Source organism: Pollicipes pollicipes, unplaced genomic scaffold, assembly GCF_011947565.3.
Source record: "Pollicipes pollicipes isolate AB1234 unplaced genomic scaffold, Ppol_2.1 Scaffold_3087;HRSCAF=3621_pilon_pilon_pilon, whole genome shotgun sequence".
NCBI lineage: Eukaryota > Metazoa > Arthropoda > Thecostraca > Pollicipedomorpha > Pollicipedidae > Pollicipes > Pollicipes pollicipes.
Window position 1 is genome coordinate 43906372 of NW_023596225.1, and position 25965 is coordinate 43932336.

The following is a 25965-nucleotide window of genomic DNA, read 5'->3' on the forward strand; positions in this document are numbered from 1 at the left end:
AGTCCATGAAAACTGGGATCTGCAAAAAGGTCAGAAGTCCCTTTTCATTGTATCTTTCACGTGTATACACAGCTCCAAATCTCAGATACACAGAAGGGCATGGCACTCGTATTCAGTCATTTTCGCAAGTAGGCTCGGCTCCTGCCAGCTGACAGAGCGCCGAGTTCCCTGGGCCCTGCCGGCGGCGGGGCCGCTCCGAGCGCCATCTGGCGTCAGCGGCCGCCTCGCCGTCGGCGGTGACTAGGAGGGTCGCACGGCGCGGCTCCTCGGGGCTACGTCATGGCAGCGTGCAGCGTGCAGCGTGCACACGCGGGACTACGCAGCAGCGCTCCACGCGCTCATCTCAGGCGGCGGCGGGACGGTCACAACTGTTCACAGCGAGTATCGGCAGCGCCGCCTCCGACGCGGCGCCGCGGCGCCGCCGGCCGGCCGCCGCGCGCGACCGGCGCCGTCCGCCGCCCGGCCGCGCGCGAGTCACGTCTCAGCGCGCCGAGCTGCGCGGGCGCGGCCGGACCACGCCGGCGGCCCGGCGGCCAGCCGTCCCGGTGCGGCGTATCACGGTGGTGCGCCAGGGCGGTGCGGGGTGTATCACGAGGGCGCGGCGGGCTGGCTGCTGGGCGCCGCCGGCGGCAGGCGGAGTGTGGCGCACAGCCGGTGGTCGCGCGGGTCGCCCCAGCCGCCGTTGCCTTTGACCAGCTTGAGGCGCCGGCTGACGGTCAAGAAGGCCGTCAGTCGCGCCGGGAACAGGTAGCGGCTGGCCGACTTGAGCGTGGCCGACATGCGCTTCAGCAGCGAGTACTTGTCGCAGTTCTTGCCGCGGTGGTGCACCCCGCTGTGGACGGACGGGGTGGGGCGTTATGGTCGCACCCGGTCCGGGTGCGCGCCAGCCAGACACACCAGGCTACAGCGGGGCGTGACACTGACACCGGTACTGGGGACGACGAGACACGAAGCAAAGCTGCGATGCTGGCGGCGTGTACTGTTCCTCCCGCTTAATGCAGCGGCACTGCACTGTACAGTGGACATCCGGCTGTATGCAGCAGCACTGCACCGTGCAGTGGCCATCCGGCTGTATGCAGCAGCACTGTACCGTGCAGTAGCCATCCGGCTGTATGCAGCGGCACTGAGCCGTGCAGTGGCCATCCGGCTTCACAGCGAAATACGGACACCTCAGCATGAATAACCAATTTCGCAATCAGATGAATGCGCAATAGTACGTTCACCACGTGCGACCAAACCTACGCAGCCCGCGTAAACAAAATAAGCGCCAGTGCGATGACCTTACCCTCGTCACGGACGGGCTTTCAGTCCTGGGGTGACAATCCACTACTGACTTTCAGTCCTGGGGTGACAATCCACTACTGACTTTCAGTCCTGGGTTGACAATCCACTACTGACTTTCAGTCCTGGGGTGACAATCCACTACTGACATTCCGGATGAGCCCATTAAATCTCATTCCCAGGTCCAGCGCGCAGAGTAAAGAGTAAAGAAGACGAAACCCCGAGCACAGCACGGCGAAACGGATCGAGGCGGTTATTCCCCGTCCGGCAGGGACGTCCACGCACCACTCCCCGATGTGGAAGACGCGTGGCGCCTTGGCCAGCATGACGTGCAGCTTCTGCACGGTGCAGCCGCTCTGCGAGATGTACTGCAGGCTCCAGTCCCAGTTGTAGTCGTCGAAGGCGCAGAACATGGCGGTACAGGACCTCACCATTTCCCATGTGGTGCGGTTGAACGCCATACCCATGTTGTGCTTGGACCCGTACCACTGGGTCAGCTCCACCTGCCAGCAGTGAGGTCAGGTCACGTGGGTCACAGGGTCAGCGGAGGTCCGTGAAGCCACAGGGTCGGGGGAGGACCCGCGGCGCTGGGTCAGTCCCGTCCGGCAGCGGTGATCATAACGGGTCACGGGGTCAGCAACGGGGGACACACCCTTGGGTCACCTCCACCTGGCGGTAACCCTGCCAGTAACCAGAGTCCAAAAGGGCGCCCGCACTCGTAGTCTGTTATGGTTACCCCAGGACACACCGGGACATGGCAGCAGTCGCTTGAGGCCTTCTGAACGCTTGCGGGCACGAGCGCCTGAGCGTGAGAGGAGAACCGTGTCCGATGCGGCGAGAACTCCACAAACCTTATCTGGGCCACTGTATACTCAGTCCACACGAAGCTGAAGCGCCACAAAACCTATACAAAGCCGACGTCCACACTTTTTGTGAAACATGGCCTACCGAACGGACAGGTTCGCTGATAAGGTACATCGTCACCAAAGTACACAAGTCGGGGCCATTCAGGCTGTGTTTCTCACCAAGAAAAAGCCTCTCGGACCCATCGACACCAACTCGCACTTCACACAGCAACACGGATAGCGACGCAGCAACCCCGCGGATACCAACGCGAACAATCGCAAGAGCGCGAGCACCTCGTCCGGCGTTCGCCGCCGGACTGTCAGACCGCTCCGGCGATGTGGCCACCGTGGGAGCGGCCTGCCGCCCCTGCGGCGGGTCGCCCGACCTCGCCGCAGCTCCTGGCCGAGGCCAGCACCGGACGCACGGGCCCGGCGCCGCGCCGAGCGACACCAGACTGGAGCGAGACGGCGCGAAGCCGGCGCGTGGGAATCGCCGGGGAGCCGGCAGCTGGGGACGAGGACGTCAGCTCTCCGCGGGACCGGGGACGGGCGCGTGAGGTCCGACTCAGCCCGGTCCGGCCACCGACACACACAGCTCTCCCGCCCGCAGGCACCGCGGGGGCCTGTGTGCGGACCCAGGGCCGGTCGAAGGTCGGACGGCTGGAGCCTGCCAGACACCGCTTCTGCTCGGCTTGCGTCAATGCCAGACGCACGGGGAGCTCACGCGTGGCGCAAATGTTATGGTTACTTGCTGGAAACAATGTCGGCGTCGGTTTTACATCCGGACTGGACTTGTCTGTCACACCCAAGCTGCGCAACATTCGAATTTGTCTTCGACTATTGATCAAGTCTGTCACCAGCGCTAGATCGTGTAGCATCGCACTGGACCACCCGTAACGCGTGGCAAACGCCACCACACGACAACCTGCGGCACCCACACGGGTTCTCGGCATGTCTGGGAAAAACAAACGCCTTCAGCTCTCTCTCCCTCTCCCTCTCCCTCTCCTCTCCCTCTCCCTCTCCCTCTCCCTCTTCCCTCTCCCTCTCCCTCTCCCTCTCCTCTCCCTCTCCCTCTCCCTCTCCCTCTCTCCTCTCCCTCTCCCTCTCCCTCTCTCCTCTCCTCTCCCTCTCCTCTCCCTCTCTCTCCTCTCTCTCTCTCCTCCTCTCTCCCTCTCTCTCTCTCTCTCTCTCTCTCTCTCTCTCTCTCTCCTCTCTCTCTCTCTCTCTCTCTCTCTCTCTCTCTCTCGAACCTACGGGTCTCCAATCGCTGTGGACACGAGCCGGGCGCTCCACGCCACGCACGCGCGGGACGGCAGACCCCGCTTCCTACCCTGCAAACCACACCATTGGTAGCGCGGCACCACGCAGATGGCAATGCGCTGCCGGCGCGCGCGGCCTGCAGAGCTATTTCGCTCGTGGACGAGGCTGGGCACGATGAACGTGACGGTGCCTGCGGCCGTTGCGACGAACGCGGCAGGGCCGGGTGTGAATAAGGTATAACGAGGGGCGTAAATCAAACGTCAGCCGTTTTTTACGAAAGATTAATGTGCAAAATGTGCAAAATTAATGTGCAAAACAACTTTTTAAAAGCTTTGGCGTTTATTTTCTAACCATACCACTTTTACGAGCGCTTTTCGACAAGAAATGTTTCCAGATACTAAAAACATGCTTTTAAAGACCCATCATGTCATCAAAAGGTGGTTAGCTAGCTACAACGAAGGTCATGCTTTTAGGGACAGGCATGATGGCATGACACCACAAAACAAACTCCTGCATTCTTGTAGTGTACCTGTTCTTAGATATGCAGTACTTCACTTCTTTCACGTACTTAGAGTTTACAGGACTTACATACGTCAACATGATCCAAGATGAATCATCCTTAAATGAAATGATCACCAAAGCCCGCCTTGCTCCACACAGCTTCGATGTAAACAATAATGGAGCAGCCGGCATCCAGCGCTATCGACCGATGCACATTACTGATTGTCCTGGCTGGTATTTTCCTAAAATTTGGGTGGCCTACAGACGTGTGCTAAAAACATGCCTATAAAGGGTCTCCTTTAATAAACAAACTCATTCTTAGTTGGACACATGACGGAGAACTGTTGCACGTTGATGGCATTGCGTGCAAACCATATCTTTATTGCCAGAGTGCTTAATGCATACTTTATCTCCACATAAACATTTTAAAAGCTTTTGCCAACTTTTCGGTGCATTTGTCCGTCGTGAAAACGGCTATTGTAATGCGTATTTAACTGCGACTTAATTTTTCGGCCTCAACGACGAGTTGGGTTCAGATGCCGTCAATGGTCCGTCCCGATGGCTCATGCAGTAAGAGCGCCTGCCTTCCGACTCCCCCACCCGTGGCGGGGTGAGTTCGAGTCGCTTCGAGCGCTCGCCATTTGCCCTTGACAGGCATGGCCAGCGGCCCCGATAAAAGGCCAGCTGACGTCAGGGGGCAGCACGGCCGAGCTGTGGAATTACGCAATCGGACGGCACGGGCCGGGACTCACAACACGCACTGCCTGATCCCAGACGTCCATCCATCAACGTCAGGCCTGATCCCAGACGTCCATCCATTCAGAAGCTTCAAATCAAATCTTAGAAAGGTGTACGTGGGATTGGTTCGAAAAATGCGACACGACATCCAGAATACGCCTTCATACGTGGCGCCGAAAAATCATGACCATGAGGAACTGCGCGTGCCTTCAGGCCATAAAGAGAATATTCCACCTGACATGGCTAACAGCGCATGACAACTCGAATTATTCGCAGGACGTAACCGGACTTGGAGGTGTACGCTGGACGATGTCATGCTATTTACCGTTGCCAAAACGACTGAAAGCATCATAAATTTACAACCGCAAGTGTTCGGCACGCCGCGTTGCGTTGCGTCAGGCGCCTTATCTAGCCAATCACCGACCAGCAGCGGCGGCTTGCAGGCTAACCGTTGGATGTCGGCGCTGGCATTTCTAACAATAACATGACATTCCTGTTTCCACGTGATACTGTGTGGAATAGTTCGTCGGACAAATGGCCTATGAAGCCGGGCCCAGTAACTGGGGGGTTTATGTCTTCACTGTATTTCTTGTAACCGCAAACACGCTGTGTGCTTCAAGCTAGCATTCTCAACTCAAAACTCCATACGACGCGCGACTTCTCCTTTAACCGATGCACATTCCCGTTAGGAATTGAGCCATCTGGCCCACGTTACCGTCGACGCTTTGTCAGCGTGGCGCCTGTCGCCTGCTTTCCTGCACAGTGTCAAAGGCGGTGTGTAACTAAGCCCGCTCCGCCAGGCGGCCGCCACTGCACAGACAGGGGATCAACACTGGCCGCGTCGCTTGCTTATACAAACATTAGATAGGGGGCCGGACAGAAGCTCCAGCACAGGGCCTCTTCGGGGAAATTGGATGCCGACTCTTTTTAGGTTCATTTTGAGCATAATCAGCACACAACACACCGCAGGACAGGTTGCTTATTGCGATACCTTCAGACTTTTGACCGTGGCGCCATCACAAAAACCGTGCCACGGCGAGTTTTGTCTAAAAATCGTTAGGGGCGTTGCGGGACCGTTCGTGAAGCCTCTGAACCTGTGTTTGCTCTCATAAAGCCAATATTTATCCACGTCGTTCCTGAACGTCCCCGAGACGAATGCGACGCGCCAGGCGGCCGACAATTTTCGGCTGACGAAGCGTGCGCTGCTTACACTAGGCCGGCGCAGCACGTCGGCGCTCGGCAAGCCCAGGGGCGTTTGTCGCCCGTAACCAGATCAACACGACCCTGGCAGAGGCACGCTCCGGTCGCGAGAAGGCCGGCCGCACCCGAGCCGCGCCAGGCGGTGAGCCTGCCCACCGCGCCCGTGACGCGACGCCGCCGGAGGACGAGAACGAGAGCAAACGGAGAACGACATCGGAGAATGCTCCGACTGGGTCAGGTGACGCCGCGGCGACGGTCATCACGTGACGCGGCTCGCCGGGCGGCGAAGGAGGGGAGGGGGGGAGGGGTCGACCGGAGGTGTACGCACCCGCGCCGAGTCGGCCTTGTAGTTGTAGACCTTGAGGTAGGTGCCGAGTGAGAGGATGTTGCAATGATGGCAGCGCTCTTCCCGGCTGGCCGACATTAGGTCCAGCATGTGCAGGAAGTCGGGCGCCACGTAGTGGTCCTCCTCCAGGAACAGGAACAGCCCCGAGTGGTTGCGCGTGAATTCAAGCTGGTCGAACACCCTGCGGGCACGAGCCGTGTCAGCACCGGACGCCGGCAGCCAGCGCGTGACGGTGACAGCGGGCTTCGAACGCGATCAATACAACCACGGTGGGTTGGTGCGTGACAGAGCGCGTCCGCAGTCGACACAGCAATACCAAAGTTATCCGGGAGAGCTGCGCCGCGCCATCGGCCAGCGCCGCCCGGCGGTCATCCCCCGGCGCGGCGGCCGTGTGCCGACGGCGTCACTTAACGACCCGCCGGACGGCCGGCCGGGCCGCTCGTGCCGGCCGACACGGACATGCCTGCCGTGACCCGGAACAGCCCCACTAAGGAGCGCCGGTCACGTGACGGGAGCGGCCGGCGGCGTGCAGCATCGGCCAGGGGGAGAACGCCAGCGCGACGGCAGGACCCGAGGGCTGCGGCCGGGACGGCGGCGCGGGGCGCTTCATGGTGCAACGCGCGAAAACTGCAACGCCAGCTGATGTCTCTACCTGTCGTGCTGGCTGTGGCGGCAGGGGCCGTGTTACAGCTAGTCGCACGCGGCTCTCTATGTTACATAATGGGTCATTGCGAAGGCAATTGACGTTCCAGTCCCTCAGCCCGGTGGCGGCGACGGAATCCATACAAGCGCTCATAACATACCACTGCGTTCAACACCCGCACGCTAACAGCGGCGGGTTCACGACAGCACGCTGCTGAACGGTGCCGTCCCTCAGGAGCGGTCCCCCAGGGAGCGAGCGGACGGAGGCGGCGGGCGGGGGGGAGCGCTGAGCGGCCGCCTGACCTCCTGGACTCTGGGTTATTAATCGCAGGGGAGGTCGGTAGCGGGTCGATACGGACCGTGTGCACGGTACTTCAGCGGCTGCCGCTGACTTGTCGGCGTGGTATGGCCGGCCGGGCGCGACGGACGCGGAGGGAGGCAGGGCAGAAGGACGGGCGAGTGGCCTCTCACCTGGCTGTGTGGCGCGGCGAGTGGTCTCTCACCTGGCTGTGTGGCGCGGGGAGTGGTCTCTCACCTGGCTGTGTGGCGCGGGAAGTGGTCTCTCACCTGGCTGTGTGGCGCGGGGAGTGGCCTATCACTTGCCTGTGTGACGCGGCAAGTGGCCTCTCACCTAGCTATGTGGCGCGGGGAATGGCCCCTCACCTGGCTATGTGGCGCGGGGAGTGACCTCCCACCTGGCTGTGTGACGCGGGGAGTGGCCTATCACTTGCCTGTGTGACGCGGGAAGTGGCCTCTCACCTGGCTGTGTGGCGCGGGGAGTGGCCTCTCACCTGGCTGTGTGGCGCGGGGAGTGGCCTCTCACCTGGCTGTGTGGCGCGGGAAGTGGTCTCTCACCTGGCTGTGTGGCGCGGGGAGTGGCCTATCACTTGCCTGTGTGACGCGGCAAGTGGCCTCTCACCTAGCTATGTGGCGCGGGGAATGGCCCCTCACCTGGCTATGTGGCGCGGGGAGTGACCTCCCACCTGGCTGTGTGACGCGGGGAGTGGCCTATCACTTGCCTGTGTGACGCGGGAAGTGGCCTCTCACCTGGTTATGTGGCACGGGGAGTGGCCTCTCACCTGGCTGTGTGGCTGTGGCTGGAGTGCATCTCTCCCGGGGAAAAGACGGATGGCGCGGGACGGGAAGGCGCGCGGAGAGGTGGCGGCAGCGGGACGGCTCCGACCCCGCCGGCCGCGACGGAACAGCGGCGCTCCTCGGCCGGCCGGGAGAGGACTGGACAGGACTGCTCAGAACCCGGACCAGGAGTCTGGAAGGATAGCTGTGCCACATGAGATACTCACATGGGATCGGGCCGTCACGTGTGACTTGAGTTTAACCAATGGCGGATGTGAACCGCCTCACATCGGCGCCATCACGAACGTCACACTGCGCTCAGACAGAGAACACACCTAAAGCCGCATGCCATTTGTTGTTGCGTGTGCCATCAGTCACTATACTATTCGTGCCAGACATCCCCATCGCTAACCGTTCCTGTAACCCATTTGTCACATAGAATGTAAACATCACATTTCTCGTTCCCACGATGTAGCAAGCATCTCCACCAGTTTCCTCGACCGCGTGTAAGTTCGTGATAAACTTCAGGGGGGGGGGAGGGGGGGGGGGGGAGTGGGCTCGGTGTCCGAGCCACCTGTTCGGACCACCTGTTCCGCGAGTGAGGCCTAAGCGACCACCAGGACGAGCAAGTCCCAAACAGCAGGGTTCGACGGTCCAAAAGCTGAGCACGAACTGACCGAAGCGAGCGACCCGCCCGCGCCGCGCCACAGGCCGAGTCAGAGGCGGCCAGCCGGTGTTGGCCTGCGTCCGGGTTAGCTCCGTCCCACCTGGACCCCGGTCGTCCCCCGCGCGCGGCCCATTGCGGGACAGCCCCCGCAGGCGTCACACCGCCGGTCTCCGACAGCTGACCCACGGACGACGCGCGGACCCCGGCCGTCACCCGCGCGCGGCCCATTGCGGGACAGCCCCCGCAGGCGTCACGCAGTCAATCTCTGACAGCTGACCCACGGGCGACGCGCGGACCCCCCCCCCCCCCGTCACCCGCCGGGTCGGCCCACTCACCCCCGCCGACAGTCACGGTCACGTGACGTCACCGGCGTTCAATCAGCGGCGCCGAGCGGCGCCGCCGGCGCACAGGAAATCAATGGCCGCCGCGGCCAGGCGGCAGGCGCCCGGCTGACCGCCGCGGGCGGACAAAGGGGCGCCGCACGGCCGCGGCGCCGCGGACGGCATCGGTCGGCAGCACGCGAACGGCGCGGAGCGCTACCTCTCGATGGGGAGACGGCGCGGCAGCCCATTTCTATGGAGATCACAGTGGGGATATGCTCAGACAATGTGAGGAACGAAGGAGGCGACTGCGGACGGAGTGGCGGGCAGGGAGAGCGGTGGAAGGAAGGGGAGCAGTGGAGAAAGAGGGAGAGGGGACGGAAACAGAAAAGGTGGTGGCGAGGCGAGGGGGCTGGTTCCGGACACCCCTCTCGCGTCACCTCGGCCCGGCGTTGGTCACCCCGGTCAGAGGTTAGGCAGGCTCGCGCCAGGCCCGGCTCATCGCCGACGGGACGCGCGTCACGACCAGTCCCAACCACGCCGCCTCCCAGACTCTCCGCAGACGAGACTGGGGACTGCCCAGCGTGAACAACACACACGCTGCCAGCCGGGCAGAATTGGCAGGACTCGGTCCATTAAAAACACGGCTCGATCTACCAACTACGTCCACTGGATGTCCCTCGGCGCCGCCTGTCATAAAGACCGCACCACAATTCCACTAATGCCGACATTCTGAAACATTACAGCGACCGCCGCGCCGACGCTCGTCGAAAACATCGCCGCCGGGCCGGCGGCAGCGCTACCACACGTGACCGCCGCGGTGCGACCTGGCTCGCGGGCGGGTCCGCGCCGCCGCCGGCCCGTCACACCCGAGAGTGCAGCTTCCCGTGCGCGTCACGCCGGCCTCAATCCGAGTCGGACGCGCCGAACTGAGCGGCACGTCCGGCCAGCGACGCCAAGGTCGACAGGGCGGCCGCATCCCGGCCAGGCGCCGTTTCCAGCCGGGCGCGCCCAACTGTCGACATCCTGGCGACGAGGCGGCTGTCCGCGGCGGCCGCGCCGCCGGCGGCGCTGTTCCGACGCGCGCCGCCGCTGGCTGGCCGCCGGTCATAGCGCGGCCGCGCCGACCGGTGACAGACGCCAGGCCGCGCGCCGGCGGCGAGACAGTCCATCCACGCGCGCGCGCCGGCAGTCTGGCGCCGCGGACGAGACGCAGACGCGGTGGGATGCAACAGGCGCGCGCGGCGGTGCCCGACCCGCGACACCCGCGCTCGGGTCGGAACGAGCCGACGGTGAATGCGATACGAGCTCCGAATGCCTGCTCAATGTTCACGGCCGCCTTTAAAGCCCCAGGCAAACACTCCGGGCGGCGTTCGGAATCAATGCCGGCCATTGTTCCCAGCGCGGCTGGGCGGACGTGGGGTCGCTCGGTCGACGGACGGCGCTCGACTGCCGATCCTCTGCCGCCGCCGGTTCGGCTAGGCGGATCCTCCGGCTCGGCGGTCGGCAGCCACTCACCTGTTGGCCTTCCACCACCAGTGGTGCTTGGTCTGCGTGAAGCGCGCCTCCCGGTAGTGGCCGTACTTGTCCGGATGGGCGGCGTTAACGCAGCCCGCCTTCAGTGCCCTGCCGGCAGCGCCCGCGCACCGCGTCATCCCCTCAGCGCCGGGCACAGCGCGGGCAGCCTCCCGTGTCCGGCTCGCGGCGCGACAGGCAGTGCCACGTGTCGCACATCGCACGCACACCACGCACCGTGTGTACCCGTGGCGGCCGTCCACCGACGTCGACCGGCGGCGTCAGTGTCCCACCCCGACGCAGCGCCTCTGCTGTCCCCACGCGTCTGTTGCCCACCCCCGTTACACGTCGGCCGCGTCCCGTCAGCGTTCTCCGCCCGGCGCCGACCTCACCCGTCCCGTCATCTACACCGCGTCGGTCTCCCCGCGCAAGCTGTGCAGGGCACACGCCCGCGACGGCCCGCTCACCGCGTGGGCCGCCCGCCCCACCGAGCTTGTCCGGGGACGGGGCGGCGCGCGCCAGGAGCGGAGCCGCTGGCAGCAGCGGGACAGGGGCGTCACGGTCGTGACGGGATGCGGACGGCGGGGCTGGGCCGTCACGCGCAGGATCGGGCTGTGGCGGGCACGGCGGCGCGGCAGCGGATGGGGCGCCGCCGCCCTCAGACGGAACGTGGCGTGACGCGCCGGACACGGGCCGAGGAACACGGGCCGAGGAACACGGGCCGAGGACACGTGCCGGACACCGTCAGCACCGCAGTCTGAGCTCTGAATGTGCACATGATATCACCGGACTCGCCTGTATGCGCACCACCACTCTGTACTCTGTACACTCTGTACACTCCGTACAGTCCGCGATGTCGGCGCTCCCGCGTGCCGCGGCAGGGCAGGCGGGGCCGACATGATGAGGCATGCGGGTTGTACCATGCAGTAACAGCGGAGAAGGTTGCATGCCATGGGGTTAGAAGGTCCTTCTCCAGTTGTTACAGTTTGCCACAACAATGCCGTTAGGTTCAGATGCACAGCTGCCACCAAATGCCATCCTGAAAACGCTCATGTTTACGCCGCGATCCAAACGGCTGCCGGAGAAGCGGTGGTGGTACGGTGGTGAGACGCTCCGCTCTGGACCTGGCGGTCTCGGGTTCGAGTCTCGCCACGCCACCATCGCATCCCCTGGCGGTCGGCTGCACGCAAGGCCCCCGGTCTTTGTTAAACGACTGCCGACTGAGGAAGTTTGGTGCTATATCCTGTTAGGAGAGACGACGAGCAGCATAAACCCTTCACCAGGCGCCGCCACCGGATGACTGCAAAGATACGCGAAGGGAAGTGGCTCGGCGGCGGGCGTCTCGCCACGACCGACGGCGGTTCGACGGCAGGCTCTGTAGCCCTCCACCGAGACCCATGCCACCTGACGCGTTAGAGGCAGCCAGAGGCGGCGGCGGCGGCGGCGGCGGCGGCAGAGGTCGGCGAGCCGGCCTGACCCGCTGGGAGCGGCGCCGGAGCCGGTGCGGCCCGGTCAGTCACCTGCGGGACGGTACACCGGCGGCCGCGGCGTCCACCTGGAACGGAGCCGCCGTCCCGCCAGCCACGCCTGCAACAGAGACGGCGGCGCCGGCCGGCCCGTCACGTCGGCCGTCCACATCGCCCGCCTCCACCTCCGTCGGCCGCTGGCCACGTGGCGGGGGCGGGCGCGCTCCGGCAGGTGTTCCACACCGCCCACCCCTGTCTCCGTCTGCCGTCGACCACGGGGGAGAGGCGCACCCGGGCCGGCGGGCGCAACACGCGGAGAGCCAAACGCAGCGCATTGCAACCCGAGCGGGGCACGTGGGACGCACGTGGGGCACGTGGGCACACACACACACACGCGGCACGAAATACCTCGTCAGAAAGCCTCACAACGTCAGGTCAGAACAGCCCAGTTACAAGCGGAACGTAAGGCCACGCTCCGAGCAGGGACGCGACACGCAAACGAAAAGCAAACCGACCGAGACCAAGAACAAGCACACCCGCGTGCAATCGGCGCTCCCACGCCCGCCCCGGACGCCGATAGCGCCGTGGTTAAGTTGCGCGTCCGAGAGTCCCGAGGTGCGGGCTTGGCTTCCTCGCGGTGCCCGCCTTCTCCGCCAGGACGGCAGGCGACGCCAGCGCGGCTGAGCGCGTCGTGCAGCCCCGGCGACGTCAGCAACCACCCACCTGGCACGCGTCATGTCCCGCAAACAGTCTCCCTTCGACTGGCCGGGGAAGCTGTGCTGATGCAGCTGCAGCGAGAATGGGTAGAACACCTGCGTGACGCGACAGAAGTCCACCTGCTCCACGGCCGCGTTGATGTCCTCGTTATACACGTCGTGGCTGAAGACGAGCAGGGCGCGCTCGATGCCGCGCGCCGCGCGTAGGCTCTCGATCAGCTTGCGCAGGTAGTCGAGGCGCGTGTGTACCTGCACCACCACCACCACGTCCGAGGCGTTGAGCGGCTCGGCGACGCCGCCGCCGGGCGCGCGCACGTGCTGACCGGCGTTCAGCTGCGCCAGGGTGGCGGCCAGCTGCGGCGGCGGCGGTGTCGCCTCGGTGGGCGGCGGCGTGCTGGCCTGTGGCGGCGGCGGCGGCTGCTGTGCCGGCCGCTCGCCCGGCGGCGTCACCGTGCCGGCCGGCGCGTGCAGTTGCAGCAGCAGGAACACCAACAGCAGCGCGAACAGCATCAGCGTCTTCAGCAGCCGCGCCAGCAGCCGGGGCAGCATGGCGGCCGGCGGCGGCGCCCACCTGACGGCAGCGCGGCGGCGTCAGGCACGTTCGGCCGACCGCCTCCGACCGCGGCCGCGCTGCTCGCGGCCGGCCCGCCGGGCGGACGGACGCCGTCCACGCGCCGTCCAGCCGGATGTGGCGTGAGCGGCGGCGCTCTGCAAGCGGCCGATCACGACACCGCACGTGGCGAGCGGCCGTTTCCGACCCGCCGGCGCGGCGGCGCCCTATCGTGGACGCGGCACGAGCGCCGGCCGGCGCCCGACCCGGCCCACGGAGGCGCCGCCGGACCCGCTGACGACGACTTCCGCGGGAAAGTGTTGGCACACGGATCACAGACCACGCCGCGGCCGACAGACCGCTACGCCAGCACGGCACTCTCGACAGATAGTGCACCGTATCAGCTACACATCAGCGCCGCATATCAGCAGGCCACGCCCGATGAAGTGGTAGCTATGGTCATAACAGTGCCGTGCGACGAAACGACTTCCACAAAAAATTACGTGGAGGTCGTTACATTCGCCATATGGTATGCATTCGCTATGTGGCCGCTGACAGCTGCTGCCAAACACGCCGACTACAAAGCAAAAGTCGCGTAAATACGACGCATGTTGGTAATAACAGCATGTATTCAAGTAGGAATACAGACGCTAAAAACGTGCACTGATGGCGTGGATATAGCCTCCAAGCGCAGCGCGTCAAAACAGCCAATCATCGGCGACTTCACCCCCGACGTGGATGCACCCAGGGTGGGGGAACGGTGGGCGGAGGTGGGGGGGGGGGGGGGGGGGGCTCGGGCGCCAGGCCGGTCACGTCCTGAAGCAAATCAGCACTCCGGCGCCAAGCCAGCTCATCTGGCCGTGCGCGACGCGGAGATCCGGTCGGGCCGTGCGCGAGGCGGGGATCCGGTCGCAACAGTGGGCCGCGCCTCAGGGCTGCCTCATGACACGCCCCGCCCTAGAGCAGAACGCCAGGCCACGGGAGTCCAGCTAGTACACGAAATGCACAGGAGGGGCCGACAAAACCTCTATTCCAGTCTTGGAGCGGGGCCAACACCGTGTATTTGTTATGCGAAGAGATAGCGGCTTAGGGCCCACGCCAGCGGAGTAACGCTATGGCGCAAGGCCGAGGCTCGTTCGTCATGAATTGCTAAGCAGGTAAGTTGTGCCATATCGCCCAGAGACTCCCGTCAAATAAAGTTTCGGGCATCACACACACACGCACGCACACATGCACGCATGCACGCACGCACACACACACACACACACCGCGTTTCGCATGCTGCAACGGACACGACTGTCGAGCCGGCGGCCCATGTCGTGGTAATGAGCACGCCGCCGCACCGTTCTTAGCACCGTAACCAGTAAGCGGCACCAGCACACCACCAGTGCGCCATTGCTCTAGTCCCTCCGCCCCCCTCCCCCCCCCTCCCGCACACAAACAACCACTGCGTGCGGGCTGGCATTACAACAGGTCACCGAAGCACACAGACTGGCGTGCCCAGGCCGCGGCGACAGGGAGAGTATGGGGAATGGGGAGGAAAGAGAGGGGGGGGGGGGGGCAGACGCTTGCGAACAGCAGCCGGCAACAGTCCATACGGAAAACAGGGAGGGGAGGCGCAACAGTCCGACGGTTCGTGGACATCAGATTCGTATGCCTTCGGCTGCGGTGTAATGTGACACAGAGCCTGCCCGGGGATAGCGTATGATGCGTGGACTTCCAGTGACGGTCTCCTCCTTCGATGCGGCCCTCGGGCCTCCCAGTGAGCGCAGAACAGCTCCCAGCCCGACGGCTGAGCGCACGAAATGCGTTAACACTATCGCATTTCATCTTAACGACCGCGCGGCATAGGCAACCCTGAAAACACAATCCACTCGCAAATTTACAGCCCGACACATGCTAACCCTCGTCCTGTCATCAGAGTCATCAGAAAAACACACATCAGCAGCGAGCAGCGTTCTCCGAGCCCCGACAAAGGCGCCCGATGCGGCGATAACGATGTGGTGCCGCCTCAGCAGGCGACGGCGCTTGGCCAGCTATTGTTCGAAGCCCTCGAGAGCCGGGCGGCACTCCGAAGCTCGACGGTACGCTTCGCCTCTCTCTCTCTCTCTCTCTCTCTCTCTCTCTCTCTCTCTCTCTCTCTCTCTCTCTCTCTCTCTCTCTCTCTCTCTCTCTCTCTCTCTCTCTCTCTCTCTCTCTCTCTCTCTCCTCCCTCTCTCACTCGCTCGCCCTTTGGGGGTCCCACTGTTTCCCTCTCCTTATCCCTCTGCCTCTCCCTTTGATGGGCCCGCCTGCTGAAGGACCCCAGCAGTGATCAGGGGGTCCCCCTGTGCCCATCTAGGGACGACACTGGACGGGCGCATCGGAAAGTCCCGTAGCGACCACCGACGGACGACACGAGCCGACCCACCTCAGAGCCCTCCAGCGACCCCCGCCGAGCCTTCGGCGCTTAACAGCGGCGGCGCCGGCGCTCCGCCGACAGCCCGCTCGGCACCGGCCCGCCGGGAGCCGTGAGAAGCGAAGTGGACCAGCCGAGCAGGTCGGCGCCACGCGGTGTGAACTGGGCTCGCGGGACCCGGCCGCGCTCATCCGCCACCGGCCGGCCCCCGCATCGATCCGCCGTCCGGCTTCGCTGGGCAATAACGGCCGAGACAAGGAGCGTACTCCAGTGGGGCACCGCACCGCCGCCAGCCGCGGGCCGCCGCCGAACAGGCACCGGCGGCCGCCGCCCGGGTCCGGCGCCTGACCCGCCGGTGAGCGAAGTGTCCGCACAGGCGTGCGCCGCCGTCGCCACACAGACGCGTGTCAGGATCGTCACGCGCGCGCCCGCGATCCTCATCGACGCTGGTCAATTGGCATCGCCTCGGAGAGACGTGCGCCAGGATGGGCTTCACGTGGACAGGCGCTAGCAGAGCCGTTCACGTATATAGCTTCCACCAGCGCAGGTGCTCAAGTCGCGGGTCCGTGCGAATCGACGGCAACAGATGCGCTGGATGGACCTGCACGCTCTCAAAACGTGCACGACTTACACGCGCCAGTACAACATAACCGCGATCGGCTGCACAAGACCTCGGTATCAGCTCAGCACGAAAAGACATCCCTGCAAATGGATCGAGCGCACACGTCTCGCACCAGTTTTGCGTGGACACAGGCGTGCTGTAAAGCCTCGCGCGGGCACCCGCCGAACGTGCGTGTTGTATGGTGCGTTACATGCAAGCACACACAAACCTCGCGCACGTAGACATGCTTGTGCTTCTTCACGGCGCCGAAGCATGTGCACTTCTCAATGCACTGCATGCATCGGTATAGCATAAATGCCAGCACTGGCTTCCCGATCACACACAATGGCCAGCATGAATGCCCCTGTCGCAGCAAAAACTGACATTGAACGCTCAGAATTCGCGACACGAAAGGCGTAATTCGAATACCAGCACAACACCTGCAGAGACCGGCACCGCACCGACAGAGCCCCGCCGGCAAAGCACGCACCACAAGCCTTCGACCTCTGGCATTCGCGACCGCACAACTCCGCAGCACGCAGGTCGGCGAGCCGTTTCCGATTCCGGGGCGTATCCTGCGGGGCACCGGAAACCGGACCCGCCCGGCGGCCCGGCGTCGGGACCGCCGACGTCAGACCTGTGGCTATTTGGGTCCCGCACAAAGAACCCGACGCTGAACCGGATGCGAGACGACGATGATTGTTGTTTTTCACTCAGCCCACAGCCGACGTGTTCAGTGATTCGGGAGCGGGCCCGAACGCGCCGACAGCGTCCGAGGCATGCGACGCCAATACCGCCGTCGGCCGGCGATCGGCTCACACTGGAGGCCGGGATTCGCTAAGGACCGCTCGGAGGCTGTCGGGCGCCCGAACAACAATCCGACCGGCGGGGGGGGGGGGAGGGGCGACCGGTGGGCGGCAGGCGACCAGTGGGGGGAAGGCGACCAGTGGGGGCGGAGTGACCGGCCGCAGTCGAGTGGCCACCGGGTCGATCTAGTGATCACCTAACCGCACGGGAGTCGTGTGTCAGCCGTACGTACTGACCGTTCGCTAGTACGTACGGCCGAGCCGCGCGTACGCCAGCCGCCCGCCGCGCCGACCAGCGCGGCCCACTGCAGCTCGTCGCAGACGGGGCGTCCGCGCGGGCCGGCCGCCAACTCCACACGGCGGCCCGCGGCGGGCCGACCTCGGGCGCGGTCACCGACGGACCCGGCGGCGGACCCGGACCCGGCGTCTCCACGGCTCGGGTCTTCCCGTTCCGCCGGCTGGCACGAGCCCGCCGACGGTCCCGCGCTCAGCCGTCTCTTGGCTACGGGCCGCGGTGTCGCGCCTCAGACGCTGGCGCCGCGAGCGCAACGACAGCGGCGGCCTCCGGACCGCGGATCGTTGCGGAGCTTCCACCGGGTGAGCACATTTGCCGGGCCGCAGAGTTGTACCGCAGCGCCTTGGCACACGGCCGGTTAGACCCCTGCGGTCAATGCGTGGCTCAAGCAGGGCGCAGCGTGGCAAGCATCGCTCGCGACACGCACACGTAAGGCTCTATTGCTGCCAGGCGGTACGTATGCCGAGGGATGTTTGTGTGAGCCGTTTCCAGCCAACCTGACAGCGAGTGCCACACTGCAGCACTGTACATGGCGAGCAATGAGCGAGCGCGATGAATGGTTTGATTACATGGGCGCTTCCTTAGCGCGCACGCGGGCGCGTGTACAGAGCTGTCGTACAGCTATCGCCGCTGCAAAAACTTGGGTTTCGTCTTCCTTCTTCAGCCTGGTCACGCTGGGCGTCCTACCATAGCAGCGGGGCTTAAACATTTCGGTTGCATGTTTGAACGGCTGGCGGGCAACTCATATTGATAGTCGTCTTGATAGACTACGGAATGCAGGTCCACGGAATGCAGCGTTCTTCAACATCCCAATATTTCAGACGATTCCACCGGACATTGGCACTTTAAATGTGACTTAAATCGCGACGAAAAACCGTCCTGGATCTTAATTTAAGCATCATCGGGTACCTACATGACGTCCCAATTTGTTCCATGATGTTACCGGTTTCTAAAACGCGTCCGACGCATGCGAAAAAAAATGTTCGCGTAAATGAAACATAATAAACAATGGAACAGCCACGCGAAGTTATTTCAATGTTTGTCTGCCCGATGCTGTAACATGACCTTGCTAATTAGTTCAGTGCCCTAGGCCGCATTGGAGTTGGCATCTACGACGGTCTCGCAGTGTTTTTTATATCGGAGGTCTAGTAAATACGCGAAATGTTGCAAAGCTGACGAACTGTACATTTTCTGGCAGCATGTGAGTGTAGTCCACGAGACGTTAATGAACGCCTCTCGCAAAAAGACTACAATCGCTTCATTGTCTCTCGTGGTTTGTGTACATGCCTACTGAAGTGGTTTTGGCCACTAAATACGACCTCCAAGCGAACGACTTGGTACGGCAAAACTCTTAAGTCATGCCAAGGAGCGTTTGCTACGTGAAAGAGTAGGAACAAAACGCGAACCATCCATCAGCCTTACATTACAAACACCTGATATCTCTGAGCACAAAGACCTGGTAAAAATAGTTCTACCGCATCACAGGATGACACTGGTAGCCACGCTCCGCTTACGACACTCCCAACCATGCATAATCATCTGAACGGGCTTTTTCGGAGACCAACAAACAGGGTCAACAGCTTGCCATCAAATGCGATGGGATCGCCGGTGCGAAACGGGCGGAAATGCAAGGCGTGCGCAACGACCACTCCCATAATAACTTCAAAGGTAACGACACATCTCCGCATGAGTGGAGTGACATCCTCGCGCATGAGCGAAATATAAACAGACAAACATGCTGACGAGACGAGGCCGCGGCTGGGTCGCGAGACGCCGCACCTGGGTCTCTGACGTCTGACGTCCGACGTCTGACCTGGGTCCCTGACGCCGCACCTGGGTCTCTGACGTCTGACGTCCGACGTCTGACCTGGGTCCCTGACGCCGCACCTGGGTCTCTGACGTCTGACGTCCGACGTCTGACCTGGGTCCCTGACGCCGCACCTGGGTCTCTGACGTCTGACGTCTGACGGTGGCACTGACGTCGGCAGCGTCGTCGATGCCAGGGACCAGGTCAACCCCCGCGACAGGGTCACGGTCCGACCCGGCCAGCCACCGCAGCCAGCGACGGGGACGGACGGCGCCGCTGAAACCCCTCCGAGTAGGAAACACGCGAATTGGATGGGACGTAACCAGACAGCCAGACGTCCAACTCAGGCGACTACTTCTGTGACCGGAACATCTTCCGCGCGGCTGGGGGAACCACCCAAAGCCCGACCATTTCATCAATTCCTGCGGCATGTCACCACATCCAGCTCTCCATCACTCCCAAAGACAGCGGCGGACAACTCACCCCGTTCGCTTCAGCTCGCGCCTTCCGGCCAGCCCGCGCCGCGCGTCGCCGCGTCCGTGGCCGGCGGCGCTCCCTCCGCCCCTGCGTGTTGCGCGCCCGCCGCCCCACCGACCACTGCCGAGGCGGCCGGCATCATCAGCGCGGCCGGCCCGCTCCAGGTCGACGTCAGCCGAGGAAGGGGAGGGGAGGGGGCGGAGGGCGGGGCGGCACCGGTGTAAACCAGGCCCGTGCCGGACGGCTTGGTGCAGCGGCCCACGCCAGGGCGCCGGCCCGGACATGCTGCGGAGGTCACGCAGCGCCGGGCCCGCGGCGGGAGCACCGCCGACGCCGGCGAGCGGCGGACGGCGTGGCAGACGTCGAGCGCCTGCAGAGTGGGCAGCGCCAGGGCGGCGCTCGTCTGGCACCAGACACGGCCAATGCGATGGACAGCAGCGTGACAAAAACAACCGCAAAAAGGACGGCTTGCTGCTGCAGCTGGCGTATCGAAAGCGCACGTGCCTGGACGCTGGGCGTGATCGCCCGAGGTGCCACAGCAGCCGCCGTCCGTGGTGACGCGCGCCCAGCAACCGCCGCCGGCGCGACCACAGCCGCGCGCCAGCGGGGCGGAGGCGGCCCGGCCAGCGGAGCCGCCGGTGCCGTCGCACGGGTCGGCCATGCGCGGGCCCGGCGCCAGGCGCTAGGACGCGGCTCGCGAGCGCCTAACCTCTCCCGGCGAAGGCGTCAGCGACGTACGGAGCGCAACCGTGACTGATGGCCGGGCGGCGCGCGGCCGGCCGCCGGTAACGAGACGCGACACGCGCGCACCGCTGCCGGGCCGCCGCCGCCCGGTCGGGCCGCCACACAACGCCCACTGCACCGCCCCCCGACCCACCGCAGCGGCACGCGACGGGCGGCCGGCGCCGGCGGCAGGGTCCCCTCGCGGACGCCGGATGGCCGCGGGTCAATCGGAGCTGTGAGGCAGGCGGGACGGGACGGTCGCGGCGAGTCTAAGACACGGCCGCAGTCGCGGCGCAGGACTGACGGGGGGGGGGGGGGGGGAGTGGAGGTATGCGTTTGACACTCGCCACATCCGGTGGGGCCGACCGCTCGCTGCTGATCGCGACCCCGCGCGCCAAACACGTCACTGTTCACAGGCCGCACGCAGCTCCAGATAACGCCATGCTCCTGTCCTTGTCAGATATATATATATATATATATATATATATATATGCTATACTATACTATACTATACTATACTATACTATACATGCACGTGGAATACTACTATTTGAAAGCCCACGGCCCATGGTCAGGGTCGCCGCGCTGCATCTGTCGCATGCAGCTTGTCGAAACTTTAACACGAGCTCACGTGGGGGTTGCTTTGACCCCCCACCCCCCACCCCAAAGGCTTTCCGAAATTATTTATGAACGACGCGGCGAAGCAGCGCCTAATTTTGCATACCTGTAGACAACTAAATAGCAGATCGTTTGAGTAAGGTCACTTACCTACGCTAGGTCAAAGTTAGGACATGAATTTAGCGAAAACAGTTTCTAGGGAATCGTTCAATATGATGCAACAACGGAGTGCCAGACGAAGTCATACATCTATGAGATAGTTTGTTAGCAACGCAACTGAATTAACAAATTGCAATGGCCTAAGGTCGGGTATAAAGGCCAAATCAAGCACAAAACTAGCCTGTTTTTTTTACTCTAGAGATTGCTGTATGGATACTTTCTGCCACTCATCTAGAATTAATTGATAACAGGAACCACATTACACATCTTTCATGAGCTTCTTACACGTTAGGATACGTCACCCACCAACAATGCCCCAAAAACGTATTTGTTTTTTTTAAATACTGTCCAGGGTATTCATTGGCGTTTATTCAAATGCAAAATTTAAAAGCAGTCTTGTATGATTTTGGTTATCATGAACCTCAAAAGGTCCAACAGGGTCACTGACTCGAAATCAGCACCAATTGACCTTTTGCTAAGAACAGGTATCTAGGTTCCCGGCGGTTGCATGAAAAGGTCTGGGGGACTTGGGACCTCAATCTAGAGTTTGACCTTGTTCGACCTTGTTTGACCGGAAGACAATGACCTAGAACCTCAAATTCTGACACAAGTGAGTTCACGTGCAGACAAACACATCCTGTGAATTTGGTGTCTCCAGCTCTCTTAATTCATGAAATCCCAGGTTAAAGTAACCCCCCACCCCACTCGAGCGAAGGGTACCGAACCGGCCACCCGGGCGCGTGTTAATGGCTTCGCCACGGTGGACTGGAAACGGCGTTTCATACATGATGGACCGACGACAGCAGTCGTCAACGTGCATACTGATAATACGAAACACAGCGGCTGGGTAAATAATTACCGCAAGGCGACCTTCTACAAAACCAAGCATGGCATGCGGCGCCGCCCATGGCAGCACGACGGGTGGAACAGCGGCGGGTCCGCGCGAGCGGCCTCGGTGAATAAAGAGCTCAGGCCGACCAGCGTGCCCTGTACCCAGCACTTACGTCGTCATTGGAACCCACCAACCCAAGGCTAATGGACATTTTCCGTGTGGAGCTGTACGAAAGGCCGTCTCGCAAGACGCCGCGACCTCCATCGAACACGTTTAATTGCGGACGCTTATATTCGCGGGTTCGAAAACGCGGCTCCTTGATATGGCCTTTGCTTGGCAAGTATGTGGCTACCCCTTCCCCCCCCCCCCCCCCCCCAGGACTTTCTAGGTGAACTGAAGAGTAGTGGACAAGAGCATTGTTGCATGGTGATAGTCGGCGCCAGACTTGATGCAAGCTTTTCACCAAAAAAGCAGCCAGGTTCTGTTTGGTCAAAAGAGATGTACCATGCCGTTTTTCAAGCAGTTCTACCGATTTTTACGCAGAAGGTTGGGGTTCTGCCGTTCATGGCAACGCACATGCGCGGCGAGATGGCACATCAGGTGCCTGATTTATGCACATATTTATTATTTCCGAAGTGGAGGGATGCCTTCCGACCACCGGCTCCGAGGAGGATGGTGACGGGACGGCCTCCGCCCTATCACCAGGAGCTCGTCCGCACCGCAGCGGCGCCGGTCGGTCGCAGTGGGCCGTCGACTCGCGCGGCGTCGTGCCGCACAGCCATAGTCGCACACGCCACACCGTCGGGGACCGCTGGACGGGCGGCGATGTGTGGGCGCGGCCGATGGGAACGCGTGCCACACAGCCACACAGCCGCACACACCGCTCGCGCCACACCGTCGGGACCGCTGGACGGGCGGCGATATGTGGGCGCGGCCGATGGGAACGCGTGCCACACAGCCACACAGCCGCACACACCGCTCGCGCCACACCGTCGGGGACCGCTGGACGGGCGGCGATGTGTAGGCGCGGTCGACGGGAACGCGAGCGGTCCCCGACGGTGTGGCGCGAGCGGTCAGGCTCACGCAGCTTTTCTGCTCTTGCGACGAAGGCTCCCTATTGTGGTCAGGAGGAAAACCACAGAGCAGCGATGACGGCTCCAAACCATACTTGAGCTGAACCTGGTACGTCTCCTTCCATTCGAGGAGAAACAAAATGGTCGAAAAGTTAAGAGACCTGCCAAGTCATCATCTGAAATGAAGCCTCACTTGTATCCAATTTACGTATGGTACACTATTGCTCCAGGCTGGGAATCATGAGTAATGACTGACCATTCGTGTTCTCGTAGGATCGTAGAGGTAAGGACGTCGCCGGCCATCGCAGGGGCAGGGACCATTCCCGGCCCTTCCACTGCCTCCGGGCGGCGGCGCCGGTCGTGCAGTTTGGTCGGTTCCGATCTCCAAGCCCTCTGTTTGGGGAGCTGGGCGTTTTGGGGTGTTTGGCGGGCCCGAACACCGCACCATCGGGCGGACCCCCGCGTTAAGTCCGGTGGGACCCCCGCCTGGACGGAGCGAGCCGGGATGAGCTCCCACAGCCGCCATACAGTCGCGGTACGCAAAGCCCTCCGCACATCCGCGCCCCAAACAGGCCTTATCAGTCTTGACTTCGAGGATATTCTTCCGGTCTTCCGGTCCAACAGAGCTCGCCGGTCGGTGCTGCCACTCCGCTCAGGCCATCCTCACGCCGACTGCGGGCACGACCGAGATTGGGGCCCACTGTGGGCACGACCGAGATCGGAGCCGACTGCGGGCACGACCGAGATTGGGGCCTACTGTGGGCACGGCCGAGATTGGGGCCGGCAGCGGGCACGACCGAGATCGGGGCCCACTGCGGGCACGACCGAGATCGGGGCCCATTGCGGGCACGACCGAGATCGGGGCCCACTGTGGGCACGACCGAGATCGGGGCCCACTGCGGGCACGACCGAGATCGGGACCGACTGACTGGCCGCACCGACACGCCCGCTGCTAGGGCGTTTGTTCTCCACCACGCTGGACGGCGGGGCACTTGACGGCGATGGGCGTACCACAACCAGGAGCGATACGATCGTCGTCAGTGTCTGGGCCATCTAGCGGATAAAACTAAAGTGATGACGTGTGGGACTGCATGTCATGTGTCATATGAGCAGATATCAATGCGGGTGGTGGTGGGGGCTACGGGCTAAGGCTAAGTGCAGATGTTTTGGACTACCTTTGACAATACCCTACAACACTGCACAAGATTCAGCTCAAATTTGGCAATGTTGCTAAAATGGGGGGTTGAACAGCCAGTTCTTCAGCCAATTGTTCAGAGTGAATTCTTAAGTGCAATCACAATGGGAAGAATCTGGCTTTCAGATGACTTTCTTTCTCTTTTGGGGACACTTTTGCATTTCTCATGTGGCATGATCCTATCTTTGCACTTCTACTAAAAAAAACTGCTTAAAAGTCTAATATAATCAACATTATCAATACATTTTACAAAACCATATTATCAAACATTTAGTATGTATCTAGCTTTACCATTAAAGCAGACACATTTTCAGCATAGCCACCCTCTTAGACACATAAAGCTTAAACTACACAGATGGCACCTGGAGAATGTAAAAAGATGAAACAATAACAAATAAATAGTAGTCAATAACTATAATACATAACAACTATCAATATCAACTAATAAATGGAAACACATATTGCTATGATTAATAATCACACAAAAACAAAATGAATACAACTTTGGAACCCAGTTTGAGCTTTGTAAGATCAGATGTGTTAACACTATCAAACTGTTTTCATGCCAGTGGTAATGAAACCCTTTTGGTATAAGTGCCAGGACACCTAGATAACAATGAAAGCATCAGACATGTGACATTATTTGCAAAATCTATTATTATTTTTCAGCTTTGCAAATTCTGTAAAGCTACATAGGTTTTAGAATATATCTTAGGACACACGGGGGGGGGGCAGAAGACAAGGATACCTGAGGGCAGCCTGAGACCTAAGATAAGTTGATTCATTATAGGTCATAGAGACCTTAGATAAGCTGGTCACCTTTAATGCTACCACATAGGTTGCAGCAAAGCAAATGTAGCCTTCATAATCCAACCTTGATGATGTACATAAATCCCATAGTCAATTTGGTTCAGGGTTCAGGAGCTTTATCTGCTGAGGTGATCATGTCAAGGTCATCCAGTGTCCACAGGCAGATTCCAAAGTCCAGTGAGATTTGAGATTTTGCTGCCCACTGACCAGGGCCATACAATGGCATGCAAACAATGCAAAAATGATGCAACATATACTATAGCTTGCATTTACCCTGTTTTACTGAAACATAGCAAGCAACCAGAAAAGGTACGTAGTTTTATTAGTTAACTTGTACACTGGTAGATATGGATCATCGGGCTTGCCTAATTCCATGGGAATACAAGCTGCTATTGGCATCCCAATTGACCATGTAAGTCTTTGAAAACTCCTCTTCCTGTTGGACCCATTAACAGGCTGCCCACCTGCCCAGGAGGGGGGAGGGGGGGGGAATGCCCACCTGCCCAGGAGGGAGGGTAAGGCAGTGGCATATCAGCTGCCTTGGATCCACCCATGCTTCCTCTCTAGATATGCAATATGTACTTTCTTGTGGTGCCCAGATGGCCTTATCTTTCTTCCCACTAGCAACTTTACCTTTTTTGCAAAAATAGGTGTGATGATGCCCCATCCATGTCTCTCGACCGTGCAAAACGATAAAAGGCTTCACTCACCTGACAAAATAGATTGAAGCCGCGACAGCCAACCCTGGCAATACCCTTACACTTGTTGCCTTTGCACACAATGCATAATGCACCAAATCAACCCCACCCCGACCCCCACACCCCTCCCACCGTTGTTTACCCCTGTTTACAGGAACCGAAGTTCACGCCAATCAATGCTGCATCAAAAGCAAGGCTGTATAAAAGTGGTAAAGACATCCTGTGATTATCGAGCCTTCCGTTCCTGACGTCACTGAAATGGAAACCTCAATGCGCTCTGAGTCGCCAGACAAAATAGATTGATTACTCTGACAAAAAAAACAACTGATAACTGAATGGATTGATTGATTGG

General features: G+C 61.3%; 1 protein-coding gene across 1 annotated transcript; it reads right to left on the reverse strand.

Moving 5' to 3' along the window:
• Nucleotides 1-534: 534 nt before the first annotated feature.
• On the reverse strand, nucleotides 535-25722 carry Mgat2 (alpha-1,6-mannosyl-glycoprotein 2-beta-N-acetylglucosaminyltransferase). The gene is made up of 6 exons (XM_037212439.1): nucleotides 25626-25722; nucleotides 12579-13142; nucleotides 10393-10500; nucleotides 6154-6352; nucleotides 1567-1784; nucleotides 535-832 (listed from the first exon to the last, which is right to left on the reverse strand). Exons 2-6 carry the CDS (start codon nucleotides 13118-13120, stop codon nucleotides 589-591), a joined length of 1311 nt encoding a protein of 436 aa, XP_037068334.1. The 5' UTR covers nucleotides 13121-13142; nucleotides 25626-25722; the 3' UTR covers nucleotides 535-588.
• Nucleotides 25723-25965: the final 243 nt, after the last annotated feature.

Bases quoted from the DNA above. Each gene is read 5' to 3' on its own strand.
- Mgat2 (XM_037212439.1), bottom strand. From the start codon at position 13,120: ATGCTGCCCCGGCTGCTGGCGCGGCTGCTGAAGACGCTGATGCTGTTC. The intron at 6,353-10,392 runs GTGAGTGGCTGC...TCGTGCCCGCAG, and splicing joins TGGTGGTGGAAGGCCAACAG to GGTGTTCGACCAGCTTGAAT. The intron at 1,785-6,153 runs GTGCGTACACCT...CACTGCTGGCAG, and splicing joins ACAAGGCCGACTCGGCGCGG to GTGGAGCTGACCCAGTGGTA.